General features: G+C 43.9%; 1 protein-coding gene across 10 annotated transcripts in view; it reads left to right on the forward strand.

Moving 5' to 3' along the window:
* The window catches only part of LOC147995368 (CD99 antigen-like protein 2), a 73,555-nt gene that overhangs the window by 13,881 nt on the left and 41,387 nt on the right, over positions 1-18,287 (forward strand). For 2 of the 10 annotated variants that reach the window (XM_087655079.1, XM_087655076.1), the window contains exon 1: positions 8,565-8,647. The exons of 7 other annotated variants lie outside the window; for them this stretch is intronic. Coding sequence is in view for 1 of the 3 variants with exons in the window: in XM_087655076.1 (XP_087511202.1) it covers positions 8,581-8,647 (67 nt within the window). In the remaining 2 variants the exon portion in view is untranslated. Of the gene's footprint in view, positions 1-8,564; positions 8,648-11,848; positions 12,788-18,287 lie in introns of those variants that run through there. One more of the 10 variants, XR_015684173.1, reaches the window with a different exon arrangement.

Raw genomic sequence — 18,287 nt, forward strand, 5'->3', positions numbered from 1 at the left:
CCGATCACTTTATCTGCAGAGCATTGTGATAAAACCCTTGCAGATATTATCTTAATTAAACCTCTCTCAACTTATAGGTGGTAAGTATAACTATCTTCTCAGATTTACCAATAGTCTTACCGAAATTACGAAAGGTGCTTATGTCAGAGTTAAATGGCCGAGCCATAGTCAATACAGCTCTGAAGTATGGATACAGGGGTGATCTCTTATGCAGAGTAGATAGGGTGTTTCTTACTTGGATTTCATGTTACCTGGTTGTTTGTATTTTGGTTCATTTTATCAGTCACTCTGGTTACAGCTCACTCTGCCCCTCTCCTGCAATTTTGATATTTCTGGAAAGCATCAAAGGAAATAGTGAAGAACCGGAGTGAATGGATGACAGTGTTTGTGTGCGTGTGCGTGTGCGTGTGCATGTGTGTGTGTGTGTGTGTGTGCACTCGCGCGTACGTGTGCATGGATGTGTATGCATGTGTGTGTGAGCACGTGTATGAAGGCCTTTATGGCTCTAGACAACTGTCTCCTCACATGCTTTTGCACACACACACAGGCACAGACACACGCACACGCACAGCAGCTTCTTATGGCTATGCAGGTACCAATTCTCATTCTAATACTCTGTGATTCTTGGTCCTTCCCAGATTCTGTTGGTGTCCAGAGGCTCTGCCTTTAAAAATCATAGTATTTCAAGCACTCAGCCTTATTTCCAAGGTTCTACATACAAGTGTCCCCTCCTGTTCTGTGATCCGTACCGTGTGTAGGTCTCCATCTCACCCTAGTCTGTGTAGTCTAGACTCTAGAACAGACTTAGCAGTTGGCCTCTATCCTTTCTCCTCTAACCTCTTATCCTCTAGCTTAAAGACTCTCTCTCCCCAGGTTGTACCTAGAGCCCCTTGGAAGGAGGGCTGAGTGCTTGAAATACTACAATTTTTAAGACACAGGCATGTGCCAGAAAGGAGCAGCGTGAGACATGACCAGAGTGATTGACAAATTTGGTGTGCCTCACGCTTAATAAAATGAGACAAACTACAGACAATGGAATAACATAAAATGCAAGGCAGAATTATCCTACCACTACTCTGAGTGACAACTCTGCTACCTCCCCTTTCAGCGTGGGCTTTGCCTCCCATTCAGTGTTTGCATACTTAACACTGTCTCCTAGGCTTCTTTCCTCCAGATTCTGTCAGTATCGTTGTCTTGAGGGTTGAAACATTGCATCACACATGCCCAGCATTGAGGACAACATTTGTAAACTAAAGTAGCTCAGGATCATGGTCCTAGCTCCCTCTGGATGCTTTGCTGTACCCCTCCAAGGAGAAGAACATTTTCCTAGTCCTGGAATCTCTTCCTCCAACAGAGGTCATATATTATTCATGTTTGCAGGCCTCTTCTGAAACATATGCATATTCAGGTAGGGAAGAGAGTAGTTCCTGGGAAGGGATTAGTCCCAGGCAGGCCAGCATGGCTGTTCTGTTTTGTGATACAGTTTTCCTTTTAGGAGACAAATTCTATCTGTGAGCATGCATAAACGACCTCAGTGTGGAGGGTAAATTAACTGTTTAGATTCCCACCAGGCACTGTGGCAAACGCCAGGATATTGATTTATGTCTCATTAGAAGGCATTTATTTAGCTCCACTCTTGCATGATTTGTATTTTCCTTCTCTTTGAAGCTTTGAAGCTGTCCACTTCCAAACTCAAGAGGTTTCCCAGCTGCAATACCCTGCTGTGGGATGGGCTGGGGCTCCAGGGTGTCTTCTTACTGATTGGTTTCAGTTTTTATAATTACATTACTGTGTGGGAGTTGGGGGTTGGACACAGGTGTTGGGGAGGTGTCTGGGTCGGAATCCAGTTTGTCAGAGTTTGTGCTCTCCCCCTATCACGTGGATTCTGGGTTTGCTCTAAGGTCTTGTAGGTAAGTGGCTTTCCCTGCTAAGTCATTTTTTCAGCCTGGAGTTTTGTCTTCTGTGGTGTGTTTTATTTGCAACCCTAATTTCTATAAGCACCAACTGAAGGCAAGAGTTGAAGCTCTGCTGGTAGAACATTGCCTAGGGGACACAAAGCCCAGAGTTTTGACCTTGGTGCCACACAAACAGGGTTTAGTATCACACCTGGTATCCCAGTGTTTGGGAGGTGCAGGCAGGAGGAATAGAAGCTCAAGGTTATCATCAGCTACATGAGACTGTGTCTCAAAAAATGAAAAGAAACCTTAGCAATTGAATATAGCAAATCACAGAAGGGACGAACACTGACCTGATTGGGGAGGAGAGGGTTTATTTGGTTTACTGTCCTGGGTCACACAGAGCATTAGGGGAGCCAAGGCAGGAACTAAAGCAAGACAGGAACCTAGGAGGAGGTAGGAACTGGAGCAGAAGCCATGGAGGAACATTAATATTGGCTTGGTTCCTCTGTCTTACTCAGCCTGATTTCTTACACAACCAGAGATGGTACCCTAGGGTGGTATCACCCATAGTGAACTGCTCTTCCTCCCACCAATCATTAACCAAGAAAGCGCCCCTCCCCCAGACTTGCCTTCAGGCATGTGTGATTGAGGCAATCTCTTCTCAGGTCTGCCTCAGGGTGACGAAATCCAGCCAGTACAGCAGAGTATGGTGAATACATTTGGGTACAGGTAGTGGCTCGTGGACAGTGCACAGAATGAGAGATAGATAGAGAACTGAAGAAAACCTCAACTCTCCTCATTATTGCAGTAGAAACTGAGACTAGAATGATGAATACTTGCCCCAGTGAACAAAGATCTCGTTATATGATTCAGTGGATCTTAATACTTCTTTTTAGCCATTCCCTCTTATTCTTGATTGTTGACTTTTGAGGAAATTGCATAGTCTGGGATAATTTGAGCTTTGGTATTTCGTGCAAACACAGGATTGATATCATTGGCTAGGTCCCGTTTTCCAGAGTCATTTTTTTTCTCCATCTTTGTTAAATTGGGTATTTTTTATTTACATTTCAATTGTTATTACCTTTCCTGGTTTTCAGGCCAACATCCCCCTAACACCTTTCCCCTCCCACTCTATATGGGTGTCCCCCTCCCCACCCTCCCCCCATTACTGCCCTGCCCCCAACAATCATGTTCACTGGAGGTTCAGTCTTGGCAGGATGAAGGGCTTCCCCTTCCACTGGTGCCCTTACTAGGCTATGCAATGTTACCTATGCAGTTGGAGCCCAGGGTCAGTCTTTGGGTAGTGATTTAGTCACCTGAAGCTCTGGTTGGTTGGCATTGTTGTTCATATGGGGTCTCAGGCCCCTTCAAGCTCTTTCAGTCCTTTTTCTGATTCCTTCAATGGGGTGGTCCCATTCTCGGTTCAGTGGTTTGCTGCTGGCATTCACCTATGCATTTGCCATATTCTGGCTGTGTCTCTCAGGAGAGATCTACATCCAGTTCCTGTCAGCCTGCACTTCTTTGTTTCATCCATCTTATCTAGTTTGGTGGGTGTATATATATGGGCCACATGTGGGGCAGGCTCTGAATGGGCATTCCTTCAGCCTTCCAGAGCCTTCCTAATCCGAGCTTTCTCTTACGGTTAGGAGTCATCTCTCACATGGCTGTCCTCTTCACAGCAAGCGTACCATTGACACTGAGATAGTAGGTGACTGAGCTGGCAAGAATAGTGCCACATCCCAGCAGAAGATCTCGAGTTTCAGGATAGCTGGGACTATCTGGTGAGACTCCTCTGAGAAAAGAGATTCTTGGGAATTAACAGGGGTTCATGGTCTACTCTACAGAGAAAATGAAGATCTGTTCCCAAATACTGAGCCTCATTTTGATTAATACATTTGTATCTTACCCATGTTGAACTTTTGCTCAAAAATTGTTTTAGACTTGGTCATTAAAAAGTACTGATAGATCTATCATCCTCTGTCATTAATACATTAGTCCATGTGAATCAGAGTACACAGAGATGTTTGTAAGACAAAGTTTCTTGTTAGCATGAAATTCTTGCCGTGGCTTTGCCAACTTTGGGCTGTATGATCTGAAGATTAGCTAACCTCTCAAAACCAACTTTTTCCTCACTAAGATCTAGCACAGCTACCACCCCTATCTTGCAGAGCACAGTGACGACTGATAAGCACTGGTGTAGGCACGGCTTGTAGAAATCAGTACTATTTAAGTGTTTTAGGAATTTTAAGCTTAAGTAAGCTTGAGTCCGATTTAAGTTTTCATTCACGTCGAGAAAGCATAAAATATTCTTGCATTCCATGTTTGCTCTCAAGACAGCCAGGATTTTGACAGAATATTTGATTTGGGCTTCTGGAGCAGACATATAACCTGATGGCTTAGTGTTCCATACACAATGCCAAACAAAAGGCAGCTTATAACAAAGTTCCTGTATGGTATTTATCTCAGTTACTTAGAAGCTTTGCTTCTGTTTGACATAGCATGGAAAGTTTGGCTTTGATCGTTAAAGTCTTTTGATTTCAATATGAATTCTGAAGGAGGATGAATGGACTGGTTACAATCCACTCTTTCCACTGTTCTTAGACTAAGCAACCTGGGGATTCCTGGGGCGTGGGCTTTTCACATCAGCAGCAGGCTGGCCCTGGACAATGTCTGGCCAGCCACGGTCAGAGGTGACCATTCCACAGCCTGCTCCTCAGCGCTGGAGCACTCCTTCCACCATGCTGCAGCCCTGGAGATCTGTACTGAGGACAGTTGCAATTATCACAATGAGAATGGAGAGGATGTAGAATACCCACCAATTGAACCAGGGCAGGCCCTGGAAGGCCACAGCAGAATCGATGTATTGATGTGTCTTTCAAATCAAAGGCTAATTCGAGCTTTGTGGATGTTGGCACCACGTCTCCAGAGTCTGATCACGCTTCTCCTTTGCCACACCCAGCACCTGGTAACTGGCCATCCTACCGGGAAACAGAATCGGCTTCTTTGGTCTGTCAAATCAAACAGGGGCCACCTGTGGGAGAGGTAGAGGTCCTGGATTTCAAGGACCCAGCATTGCTTTTGGATCCAATGGGCACCAGAACCTCAGCTCCTCCACAGGCAGATGCAGCTTTCCTAACTCCAGGCAGGAAAGACCTTGGGATCAGAAACACCCAGTCCTATCCAGAGTCACGGCCAGTGCTTTCACAGCCAGATGTTCCCGTCGCTCCTTTGGAAGGAGAAATCCTTCCTAATTACCCCGAGTCTGGTACATGCCACCCCTGAGTGGAGGGAGGTATGTGGTAGGACTGGATGACCACGTGAGTTCTAAAGCTCAAGGCAAGTGCATTGAAAAACTGGGCATTTGAGGTTTTGTTTAAAGAAAATATAGCAGAGTTGACAAACTAGACATGGTCATTCACCTGGGCCCATCCCTGTACCGGGCAGGCTGGGACAGGCTGGGGCAGGCTGAGACAGAAAGATTTTCTAGGTTCAAGAGTAGCCTGGGCCATATAGAGAATTGTAGGCCAGCCTGGATTATACAGCCAGCTCTCCTCCCAAGTGTAATGAAAAATTTCGGTTTGCAAGTTCAGAGAAGGTGAGCTATGTCGAGGCTTCATAGGCATTGCAGGATGGAGGGTACAGCCATTTAGCTTTGACTGTGATAGTTAGCTGTGCAGGCTTAGGCAAACATGCTGAAGAGCCTTAGGGAGAGAACATGGTATAGACACCTGTGTCTGCTATTAATTCTGGTTCTTGTCCCCACAGCTGTGGCCTTCCCCTCCCCTGAACCACCTTAACCTGGTTCTGTGACTCACTAGCACTAAAGGTAGCAGGAAGAAGGCAGGGGAATGCCCAGAGGGAACAACCTTTCATCCACCCTGATGGACTGGGAAACTGGTCCTAGATTCATCCTCCCCCACACCTATCTCCCGCTCTCCCTGCTCAATGATCTCTGCCAGGAGGATGTGTCAGAGGTCATACCTCTCTCCACAGCATTTCAACTTCACAGTTTTTCTGTCCGTGTATTGACAAAAACATTAACCTAGCAGAGAGGACCTTCTGGTTCTGCTGGGACATTTTCTGCAGGTTCAGGGGTTGTTTAGAGAAATAGTTCAGGAGGGAAGAAAACACTTTGTGTTTAACAGAGTATAGAGTAATAGTTAGGGGAGGACCGTTGTTGTCAAGTTTGAATCTTGGCCATGCTAAGGCAAGTTATTTCACCCTCAGGTCTCTGATTTTCATTTATAAACGTATTGCCAGGATTTGTTGTTAGTATGTTATGTTTTGAGTGCCTGCATTAGTCTGTTCCTCAGAAGACAATTAAGACCATCATTACTAATCTTTAGAGGATTTAAAACATAGCAAACTGGAGGATGGGGGTGGGGAGTGAACAGCTGGGCTGGAAAACAGAGAAACTGAAAACAGAAAGTCTCATTAAAAAGCTTTGGCCTCCTGGCTCCTTTTCTGCTTGATGGAGTTTGATGAGCATTTGTTTTTGTTAAAGCCAAAGGCATGGATTTCTTTTAAAAGTTCTAGAACTTTCAAATTCTTCTAACAATCTCCTAAAATATTCAGTGTGAGTTTTTTCTATCTAAAGAGATTTAAAGGCACGAATCAAAAATTTCCTCAAAGGGATTTAGTGTTACAGATGGGTTTTTGAGTGGCCTTTTGTTGGGGGTTGTATTTTCCTGGCCCAGGAAGAGCACACAGTTATTGGAAAGTGGTTGTATGTACAGTTGTCTGAAACCTGAGGAGCGGGCTATGGCCCAGCACAAAACTGTAAACTGATGTAAAACCTTCAGAGAGTTTTCTTTTGCAATCGGTCATGGTTCTTGAAGCGTGAACTTTGTAGATGATAATGTGTCAGGTTGTGTGTGGCTGTTTAAGAGCTCAGAAAGGCCTGAAATGGAACCAGTCACTGGGAACTGAGGGTAACAGCATAACCCAGGAGGGACATGATCTGTGGTATTTAATCAGCTGCCAAATGTAGTCAATGCTGACATCTAAATGCTAGAATGGTTATGAAAAAGACTTTCAGGGGGAGATTGTCCAACTGGAAGCTACTAAGTCTTAGAGGAGAAAAATACTTTTAAATTTTATTTAAAAAAATATTTATGTGTGTTCATGTGTACAAGTTCATGTGTGGGAAAGCCTAGCCCTTAAGAAAGAATGTTTGGTGAGCTGTGTGAACCATAGAAACATGTAATTGTTATTATTTATGTTCAGAGGAAACACTGTTCTCCCGGAGGTTTATCCAGCAGCTGTGGGCTTACTCTGGGCAGCTGTTGACATGGGGCTGAGACCTTCTAGTACCAGCTCAAGGTAGGAAATTCGAGGCTTCTGGTAGTGGATGGACTTGAGTTACCCCGCAGCTCTGTTGTGTAGTTTGAAGACAGATGCTGTTTGAACCTTATTTTCTGAGTAGAGAGCACCCTTCTCAATAAATTTTAACTTCCCCTTTAAGCATATAGGATTTGCTTTGCTGAGTCAGGGAATTAGGATTTTGTTAAAGGCTCAGAAAATTTCTCTTCTTTTTAGTATTGTTTTCATTAGGGTGTGTGTGTGTGCGTGCGTGTGTGCGTGTGTGTGTGTGTGTGTGTGTGTGTGTGTCTGTGTTTGTGTGTGTGTCTGTGCACGCCTGCCTGCCTGCCTGCCTGTGCATATGTATATGTGTTGTATAGGCCCCATAGGCATAGGAATAGGAGAGGTGCTCTGAAGTGGCCCCAGGGCAGCTTATGCTGCATGATGGTATAGACAGGTTCCATGTTGCCACCCTGAGCAGTGTTTCTGTGTCCTGAGAGCGGGCTGCAGCCCTGTTCATATTGGGAGCTTTCAATTCCAGGCTGCAGTAGGTTTTTGGTTGTCACAGCAGAGAGTATCTGCATTCTCACCGCCAGGGAGGTGGACTCCACTTGCACACAGAGAGAGAGAGAGAGAGAGAGAGAGAGAGAGAGAGAGAGAGAGAGATTGATTCAGGGGGAAAGGCTGTAGCGCATTTGTTAGTCTCAGTAGACTGAGCAGCTGTGAACTTTCCCTTCACTAAGGCCATCCCTAACTCAAGCATCAGGAACTGTTCCCTACAGCTTTTACTCTGGACTGAGCTCACCCTCCCTGTTGCCTGCCCTGATCCTCAGCTTCCACCTGGTTCCCAGCAGCTACACAAACAGACCAGTTCTTTTAGTCTGAGGCAGGGATTCTGTTGCAGCTTTCAACCTGGAGTAGCAAGCGCTGCTGAGGTGCTGGGGTCCTCGCAGCTGGGAGAACTGAAGTAGAGGAGGAAGGTGTGGCCAGGTCGAAAGCTCTGGGCCAGGGTGTGGTGGTCTCACAGGTGGCCATTTCTGAGCACAGTCTCCACTGCTGTTTCTCACCCCCTGGCTTCTGATACTCGAAGGCCTCTTCTGACATTCCCATTGTGACGCAGGAAGGGGAGGGTTCTGTGGGCAGCAAGTAGACACACCACCCAATCCGGATCAGGCGACCCAAGGGTGTCTGTTAGCCCCGCCTCCGCCCCTCCCCCATGTCCCACCTCCAGACTGCTGCCAAGCTGCTCAAGTGGTTCTAGCTGTTGGTGGGGTCCTGCAGATGTGATAGGCTCCTCCTCTCCAGCCCCTCCTCCCCACCCACCTCTCAGGCCCTCCTGGGATAGCTGTCCTCCTCTGGGGCCCTGTACTTGCTCCCAGCCATGGTGGCTAGGCTCACTGCTCTCCTCCTTTACCTCGTTTTCTCCTTGGCCATCCTGGTCCAGACAGGTAAGGTGAGTGAGGGCTGGGGCACCCGGGGACCCCGCCCTGGTGCCTGGGGGTCGCTCTTTTCATGAGCGACTTTGTCTCTACCTGGCTGGCCTGAGGTGTGGCATCGGGGTAGGAATAGGGAGACCTGGCTGCTCTGGGCCTAGGGGTGAGGGTCTAAGATTTTCTGGAACTGAACCAACTCTGAATTGAAGATGAGGGATGGGACCTTCTTAGGGCTGGTATGAAAACACTAGGATGTTAAAATCCTAGCCAAGTATTAGTGATAACAGCTGTCCCCAGCAGTGTACCTTGGGAAAAACCTTGGAAAAAGCAGTCATTTTGAAAATTGGCCTTGAGGCCACCTGCAGCAAAAGCATCTGGAGAGCTTCCCAGGAGACTCTCTGGCCACTTTCATCGGGAACTCGGAGGGTTAGTAGAGAGACAAAGGGAAATTAGGGTGGGGGTGACTTGTACTTCTTAACAGCATCTTACGTGCTTTTGGTGTCTGTCCCTACACTTCTAGAGACTCTGGTCATATTTTGTGGAGGAGGTGGACACAGAAATTGTGCTGAATCAAGGGAACACGTTTCTTTCACCTTGTGCAACTCAATTTATAGACCAGGCCTAAGTGGCATCACCTGGGGTCTAAGGTTAGAAATGCAGTAGCTCCTGAGTTACTGTGTCAGATTCAATGACCTATTTAGCATAGTAATCAGATTCCCAGGAATTTGCAGGCACATTCAAGTCTGAGTAGTGTCTTCTTATGATAAATACAATCGGTGATTCAGAATAGCATCTTAAGCATGGACCAGCAGAGTGTTCTTTCATTTATTATGTCCGGTCTCCACATCAGGAGGGGAAAAATGGCTTCAAGAAAACACTGCAATTGTAGTTGATTCAAAGCAGCATTATGCTTTGAGCTTTCTAAAAATGAAGGCAAACCCAACCAGTGAGAAACATAGGCTTAGGCAAACCAAACTTGGCCTTAGCACTGACTTCTAGCAAGGTTTATGTCACATATAAGGAACACTGGGAAAGAGAACTCCTTGCCCAGGTCATTATGATAAATGAATGAATGAATGAATGCAGAAATGGTTTTCTTAAGGCAATTCTGTTGGTGTTGGTACAAGAACCTTTCAGTGAGCTACAGAGAGATGGCCAGTCTGGGTTCTGGGTTCTAAGAACTGATGCTGCAGAGGGTGAAGACAGCCAACACTTGTATCTCTGCGATGACAATGTGGTAGAGGAAGAAACCCAGCATAAATGTCAGATCTATGTCATGGACTGCTAAGGAGGGAAGAAAGCAAACAATCACAGGGATAAAGAGTGGCTCATGATTTTAGTCTCCCTTTGGGGATAAAATTTTTATTGTCTAGTGTCTTTTTGTAGAGAAAAGTATCCAGTAGCTCAACTTATCCTTGAGCTTTGTGTCCCAAACACTGCGGGAGATGCCTGAGACTGTAAATGTCAATTGTTTTTGCTTTGCTGAGTTGAATCACAAAGCCCTGTGCATGGTAGATAATTGCATCTTATAGCATGGAGGTTTTGAAACTAGACTGTGGATGCCCTTAGGTTTTCCTGCTTTGAAGTGAGAGAGATGGGGAAGCTGGTAGAGGCGAAGTCATACAGTGAATAATTGGCAGCTAGGGTTTGCTCCCAGGCTTCTGTGACTCCACAGTCACCATCTAAAAACATGCGGCATAATTCATTTAGACCTGGAGGCTGCCCCACTTCTAACCTTCTGTGGCTTTTTGAAAATGAGTTCTCTAAACCCGTTCAATCAGTCCATATAATGAGTAATAATCGCAAAAGATGTCTCTGGTCCAGGAATGTGTCCATCTTAGATCAAGTACTACTCCCTGGTGTTTTTGTGCCCATCGTATGCCTTCCATCCTTGTTTGCTTCCTTTCTTTTTTTTAAAAGATAGAGTCTCAAATTTGCTATGTGTTCAAAGCTGGCCTTGAACTCTTTATCCTCCTGCCTCTGCTTCCTGAGACCTAGGCTTAGATTCCTGATTCTCTTGCCTCTCCCACCTGAGACTTGGAGTTTCACTTATGTGCCACCATGTCTGACATGCATCTTGTTTTGAATCAACACTACAACTCTTTAGGTTAGATATCCTCACTTCCAAGTAAGGGGACTGTGGCTACAGGTCAGAAAGAATGGCAGGGTTCAACCAGATAAGAACGCCACTCTCTGACCTTTTTGTTTTGTTTCGTTTGACCTAAGAATACTGAACCAGAAGTATCTTTGCTTTAAAGGTAGGGACCTAATTTTTCTGTAGCAGGGTCCAGGGAGCTCTGCCAGTGTCCCTTTATTCTTGTTCCTGGTCCTCAGTAATGGGTTGTACCTGAACAACTCTAGAAGGCATGCAAAAGGTTCCAGAAGCACCTTGGCACTCCTGGAGGGTTCCAATGTCCCTCCAGGCGCTAGGAAGTAGCAACACATTTTAGCTCTCAAAAGTTGAAAGGGTGATTAAAACGTCACTCTATAGAGACCAAGGGGAGTTAATGTTAATGTGTTCTACCACTTCTGAAACATCTTCTGAGGACAGGTGCATCACACACATGTATGCCATGCACCAACCTGGGAAGGTTGCCACAGTTATCTGCTCTGACACTCAATGTACATAGTGAATTTTTTCAAACTGCTTTGCAATTCTATCTTGCCATAGTCAGGACCATCCAATCAGATAGACAGCTCTCAATGGACAAACTATAAATAGCTAATAAATATTTGAGGAAATGTTCAATATCCTAGGTCTTTGGGGAAATGCAAATTGAAATTGCTTGAGCTTAGAATGGTGTTGATGAGGATGGGGTGGGGGCGGCTTACTCAAGATTGGGGCAGCCACTGTGGAAATTAGTATGCGGTTCCTCAAAACCTGTGAATAGAACTCCCATATGATTCAGCTTCACCACTCCTGTGCATGTACCTAAAGGACCTTAAGTCAACAGACCATGAAGATAGCTGTGCACCATGTTTGTGATTATTCCCAATAGCCAGGGTATGGAACCAGTCTAGACTCCCAGAAGTTGACAGGTAGCTAATGACAATGTGGTACATACATGTACATAATGGAGTTTTGAGATGATTATCATTATCATTCTTTTTATTATTATTTTACTATTAGGGTATATATGTCTAGCCACACTGCAGGGTACACATGGAAGTCAAAGGACAAGTTTCTTTAGTTGATTGTCTTCTTCCACCCTACAGGTCCCAAGGATCAAACTCAGGTTATCAGGCTTGATGGCAAGTGCCTCTACCTACTGAACCATTTTACCAGCCTCACAATGGATATCATTCATCTGTGAAAGAAAAAGTTATATTCCTTGCTGGAAAATGGATAGAACTGGATATGATCATGTTAAGTAAAACACGTCACCCCGAAAAACAAATACCCAAGTTTTCCCCTCATGTGCTAAGTCTATATGTGGATCCATGTATATATTTATATGCATAAGACATGGAGATAAAGCAGGACTGTTGAGAAGAGGTAAGGGAGTAGTAATGTGGCAAGAAAAAGAGGAGGTTAATAGGGAAAAGATAAATAGAACCTTTTTCTCAGATGTGAAATCAGAAGGGAGACTAAGTAGTGGATAATGGGGACAGTGAGCATGAGTGGAGTATGAAATGTCATAATCAAGCCCATTACTTTATATGTTAAGTTTTAAAACAAAATAAAAGAACTGGTCAGTAACAGTAGGACTGTTGGTCCTATGTAAGCAACATGTAGCTCCAAAGGCTTTAGCAACCTTTTGGGGACATTACTATTCGTTTCTTCAGTAATACCATGGGGATGACGGCCCTTTTCTCCTGGTGTGGCAGTTATCAGGATTAAATAAATGTGTCTAAAGTGCTCAGCACAGGACCTACCTTCCAGTGGCCCCTTTCAGATTAGTACAAATTAATCTTACTTCTTCGATGTTCCCAGCAACATTTTAATAAATACACTTTGCAAATCCTGACAGTGTTGTCTACATGAAATGGTCAGAGATCTCACACCTATACAAACAAAAAGGGGGAAGGGAATGATGGCAAGTGACAGCTTAAAGGGCAAAGGCTTTGGGAAGTAATAAAAACCTTCTAGAAATAGAGAAAGGTAATGCTGTATGTTCTTAAAGTATCATAAAAATCATTGAATTAGACACATTGAAAGGGTGACTTGTGTTATGTGAACTCTATATTCATTTAAAATAATCCCCAAAGGCTGAAGATGTCGCTCATCGTCAGGTAGAATATATATTTAGCATGTGCAAGGCCCTAGGTTCTATCTTCAGTCTCAGAAAAAGAAAGGAATGAGTAGATAAATGTAAGTTTTTTAAAAGGTAAGCTGGATGTGTTGGCCTATGTCTGTAATCTCAGCATTTGGGGATGATGCAGAAGGATTGCTGTAAGTTTGAGAGTAGTCTAGATTACGTGATGAGGTCCACACTAGCCTACGGAAAGGAAAGGAATTGAAAATACCACATCATGTCCAATAGAAAAAAATGCTTTCCTAATTATACCCTACATGGTGACACATGCCTTTTAATCTCAGTGCTCCAGGAGCTGAGTCAGGAGGATCTTGAATTTGGGGCTAGACTCCCCTCAGCAAACAGCCAACCAGAATAAGGTGTACATAATTGTGGGTAAGAGCACAATGACCCCGGTGCTAATTATACTGAGTGGACAGGCTGGATTCCTAACAGGAACTTGTGCACTGATTTGGGGGTATCAAGCTTTATACATGTGCCCCAGAAAGAGTGTGGGATTGGCTTCAAGCTCCTTGAGTGCCTTCATCAGTCCTGGGAATTGGGCATCATGAGGACAGAGAGAATTTTCTTTCCCTCAGTGGTACTGGGGTCACCATTTTGTCAGCTAGTCCTCCACAGGGTCTAGAGCCTCATTCTTGAGACGTTTGATAAGTTTTCAGCCCCTCCTTTGGTGGTATAGGCCACGTCTTCATTTTTCAGTACAAGACAGACACCAGGTACCTGTATCAAGTGTACAGAAGCCATTTGAATGGATATTTGTGGGTAGCAACAAAAATAAAGTTATGGTTGGGGGTCTCCACAGCATGAGAAATGGTGTTAAAGGGTCACAGTGTGAGATGACAAGAAAAAGGCTGCTCAGAGGGGCCTGAAGCCAGGATCTTCACTGGGTTCTGAGAGTAGACTTTCTAGACACACTGAGTTTCCTGTCTCCAGTTGTGCTTCCTACCTGATGGTTTGGCTTTCCCAACTTTATGTCTACTGTCACTTTGTACATTTTTAATGTTGTTCCTCTGCTGCTCTTGGGTTCCCAGAAAGCCTGGCTCAGAGGCTCCTGAACCTTTGTTTATTCTAGACTCAGCTCTCCCAGTAGCCTTCTCAGAGGTCCAGTGACTGAGGATTTGTTGTTCTAAAGTAGGTATATTATAAGATCACCATTGGATTTCTGGTGAATGTCTGTAATCTCAACACTCAGGAGGTGGAGGCAGGAGAACCAGGACTTCAAGGCTAGCCTCAACCACACAGCCAATTAGAGGCTACCCGCTGGTATATGAAACCTTGACTCCACTTTTCCATACATCTGCATATCTGCCCTTTGTGGCCTTCACAGTCACACAGTGTTGCTTTCATTGAACTCTACACATTGTAAGTCCCATTGGATGGTGGAGAGTCTAGGTCACGGTACATATTCCATCATGAAAGTGGAGGAGTGTCCAATGAACTTTAGCCCCAGTTTCTCAACAGGCACAATCTCTGGAGTTGTAGGGTCCTGCTGAAATGCTGCACCCCTAAAGTTCTCCCCAGTCTTCCCAGTGGCAGTGACTGTATACCTCTAGCATGAAGCTGGTCCCTTTCGTTCTTTGAGTAGCAATGACCATTAGAGGTATTTGGTGACCTGCACATCTCTTTATTTCTAGCACTTTGAATGAGGCCATGATGTGTCTGTCAATTGTCGGTTGTCACGTTCCCTCTCCATTGGGGTTGGGCGTGAACTAGGTGGATCCAAAGATTTTTCTAGAATTTTCTCTATGGTGAGGCTTCATACAGAGAGTATAATGTCCAGTGGGACAGCTCCCTTAGTGGAATTGGCAGAGCATCGGTCTTCAGAAGTCTAGATCAGGAGCTGGGGCAACCTGGGGGCCCTTGTTTATGACAGAGAAAAGTTACTTAGGTTTGCCTGTTTCTAGATGCAGACAGCAGAGCAGTTCCTTAGCACCAGGCCTTTGAATTTTAGCCTGGAACTTGTATGTGGGTTGGGGTAGCATAGTGTGAGAAACCTGTCTAGCATATACGCGGTTCTGGGTTCCAGGAAGTAGTGGTGGGGCAATAACAGGAAAAGGAAAGTTGGTTGATTGATAGTAGATATCTTATAAGCAAGGGAAACGTGGGTGCTGTCCTGTGTGGTGTAAGATGTTTGGCACATAATCTCTTGCCTTTACCCAGCAGGTACAGCACCCTGCTCACTTGCCTTGCAACCTGAAGACGACTGCAGAGAGCGTCCAGTGTGTGCCAAGCAGTAGATTTCTACTGGTGGAGCACCAGTGATACCGACAAAGATGTCTCTATCTCATGACTCTTGAGATATCTCTAAATGCGTGTGGTTCTAGGGCTGGGAAGGAGGAGAGCCTTGTACATATCATGCAGGTGCTCTACTACTGCCAAGACACAGCCTAGACCTTGGTAGAGTTTTTCAGAGACAAGATCTCTGTGTGTATGTCAGGCAAGTCTTGAACTTATAAGCCCCTCCTGCTTCTGCTCTGAAATGCAAGGATAAAGGTTTCAGACAGCTTGCAGATGTGTTTTTGTTGTTGGTTTTTGTTTTTTTTTTTTTAATAGTTCCCTCTGTTGATTTCAATATACTCAAACACCAAGGTTTTCTGTTTTCCTTGCTGCCTTAGTACAGATGTGTTGGAAGAATTGAGGTCAGGGGCCATCTTTGTGGGTTGGTGTCAGCTCCACTCATCTCAGACCTACCCTGGACTCTGGTGAGCTTTGGCTGTCCTAACTGTATAGCAAGTCACTCAGATGGGTAGATGTTAGGTCTCGCCAGTCTCAGTGCATGATGACTTTTATTTTATTTTTGGTTTTGTTGTTGTTTGTTTGTTGTTTAATTTGAAAATCTTTTATAACAAAAGTTTTAAAAAAATGTACTTTGATGGCTAGTGGAAGATGCACTCTGTCTTATGCCTTAAAAATCTATTTTAACCTGTCATATGATAAATATCAATAGTCAGAAACCATATTTAAAAAGCACATGAAGGTCTTCAAGTGTTTTAGCATCTAGGGTTGCAAGACCAAAAAGTTTGATGCTTCCTTTGGCAAAATTATACTCAGGAGAGTGGTTTCTGCTGTGCACAGTGTTTATCACTTTATTGTTATGAAGTGATACCCGACTGTCTCCTGAAGTGGCTGTTTTGGTTCTGGCCACCAGCAGTGTACTAAAGTACCCATTGTGTAATGGCCTTGTCAGCACTTGTCAACTTTATCATGATCTAAACCACAAGATTTAGACATTTATTATACAATTATATTATAATTATTTATTTGTAATTATATTTAGTTTACATGCTTCCACTTACTACGGGGTTATCTAAGATAGTTTCTTCTTTAATGAATTGCCTGGTCAAGCCTTTGTCTCAGTTCCTTGTGTATATTTTCTCCTGGTTCCTGCTCACAATGCTCTTTTTTCCTGTTTCCTTTGCTGTATTTTTCATTATCATTACAATATCTATCTATTGATCTGTCTGTCTATCTATCCAAGTCATTCCCATTGTTGGCCCTAATCTTAAGTAGTATATGAAAGGACTGATAATTTCTTTATTGACTTATTTTAAAAAGTCAGTATCTTTTGTTTATCAAGTCATGTACTTTGTGTTAACAGACAAGGACGTAAAATATTCTTCTTTGCTCTCAGTTTATAATCTAGTACAACAAAACCAAGAGAATATAATATAAACAAGGGATTGAACCTAGCATAGTCGCTTACTAGCCAAATGCTTCTGAGCTCTATGCACAGCCCCAACCTTGTCTTTCTAAAATTATGCTTTATTTTTGAGATCTACTTGCCTGCAAGTTTCTGCCACGTACAGCTGAGAATAAAATTTTCAAAGTTTTAAATGCTATTAGGATTCCTCCCCACTGCCGTTGATTTTTTATTTTTTAGAGAAGATCTTCCTGGGTAGCTCAGTCTGCCATGAAATCTCAACCCTCCGCCTTAGGGTTTACAGTGCTGCCACTGGAGGCCTGCCCCACTATGCCTGGCCTACCTTGGGCTTTAAAATATTGTTTTAGATTTATTTTTTACTATTTAATCACTAGAAATATTTTTCCTACATGCATGGATGTGTATCATGTGGTGCTTTGCGCCTTCAGAGGTCAGGAAGGTGTTCGATCCCCTGGCACGGGAGTTACAGATATAAGCAGCCATGCAGATGCTGGAAATCAGTTGCCAGCACCCCGGTCAGGTCACTTACAACCACCACAGCTCCAGGTCCAGAGGATCTAAGGCCCTCTCTGTAGGGACTGCACTAATACAGATTTAACCCCTCGGCCCCTATATGCATAATTTAAAAAATCTTATAAGATGTAATTTTCTTTTACATTATTGATATTTCCCATTCAAATGTGATCTATGTGATTCTTTTAACTTTGGGTTTATTTTCATAATCTTATTCATTTTCATTTCTCACAGGGCTGTTGCCAAGCATTGTATAGTATAGATTCCTGTTATGAATAGGATCTTTTCCTCCTCCTCCTCCTCCATTTCTCTAACTCATGAATATTGTTGCCTGAGAAAACTTAAGATTTTTTTCATATATCTGAAATTAGCAGCAACACCCTTAACTACTTTCTAAAGTTTTGTGTGTGCATGTATAACATGAACAGCTTCTGATGATGGATGACCCATAGTCTCTAGTCTATACACGCATGCACACACACACACACACACACACACACACACACACACACACACACGAGAAAGAGAGAGCTAGAGAGGCAGAAAGATAGAGACAAAGATAGAGAGACAAAGACAGAGAGACAGAAAGACAGAGAGACAGAAAGACACAGAGACAGAGACAGAGACAGACAGAGATGGAGAGAGGGAGACAGGGAACACTTCACTGACTGAGCTACATTCCTCCTCCCATGTTTTGTTTTGCTGTGTAGCCTAGGAATGTGTCAGGATGCTTGGTTTTGACCAAGTTTTTGAAATGTATAGTTACAGAATACTATCCATTAAGTCCAGTTGAATATATGATTCGTACACAAACAGGTTTTTTGGTCTGCTTTATTTACTGTTATATCCCTAGGACATGCAAGAGGGTAGGTGTTTTTCAGTTCAATGGAAGGAAGAACAGATAAATACCAAGTTTTCCATTCACAAGCACAAAGCTATAGTGATTTTGTTTTGAACCAGGCATAGTGGGGAAGTTGAAGTAAGAAGATGGTTTGTGTGTCTTCTTATTCTCTGATTCCTTTTATATGGTAGCTCTCTGCCTCACCAGGCTTCTTATTCATGAATTTTCCTAACAGCTTTATTTGAAATTGCCTGATACTGGAATGAACGCATATGTCCCAGACAATGGAATGAACTGTAACAATCACTTGGTGCACTCCATTGGGAGAGATGGCTTCACAGTTGGGGTGAATGGACTCAGACAGTGTTAAACACTTCAAGCAGT

Source organism: Rattus norvegicus, chromosome 3, assembly GCF_021556685.1.
Source record: "Rattus norvegicus strain SHRSP/BbbUtx chromosome 3, alternate assembly SHRSP_T2T, whole genome shotgun sequence".
Lineage (NCBI taxonomy): Eukaryota > Metazoa > Chordata > Mammalia > Rodentia > Muridae > Rattus > Rattus norvegicus.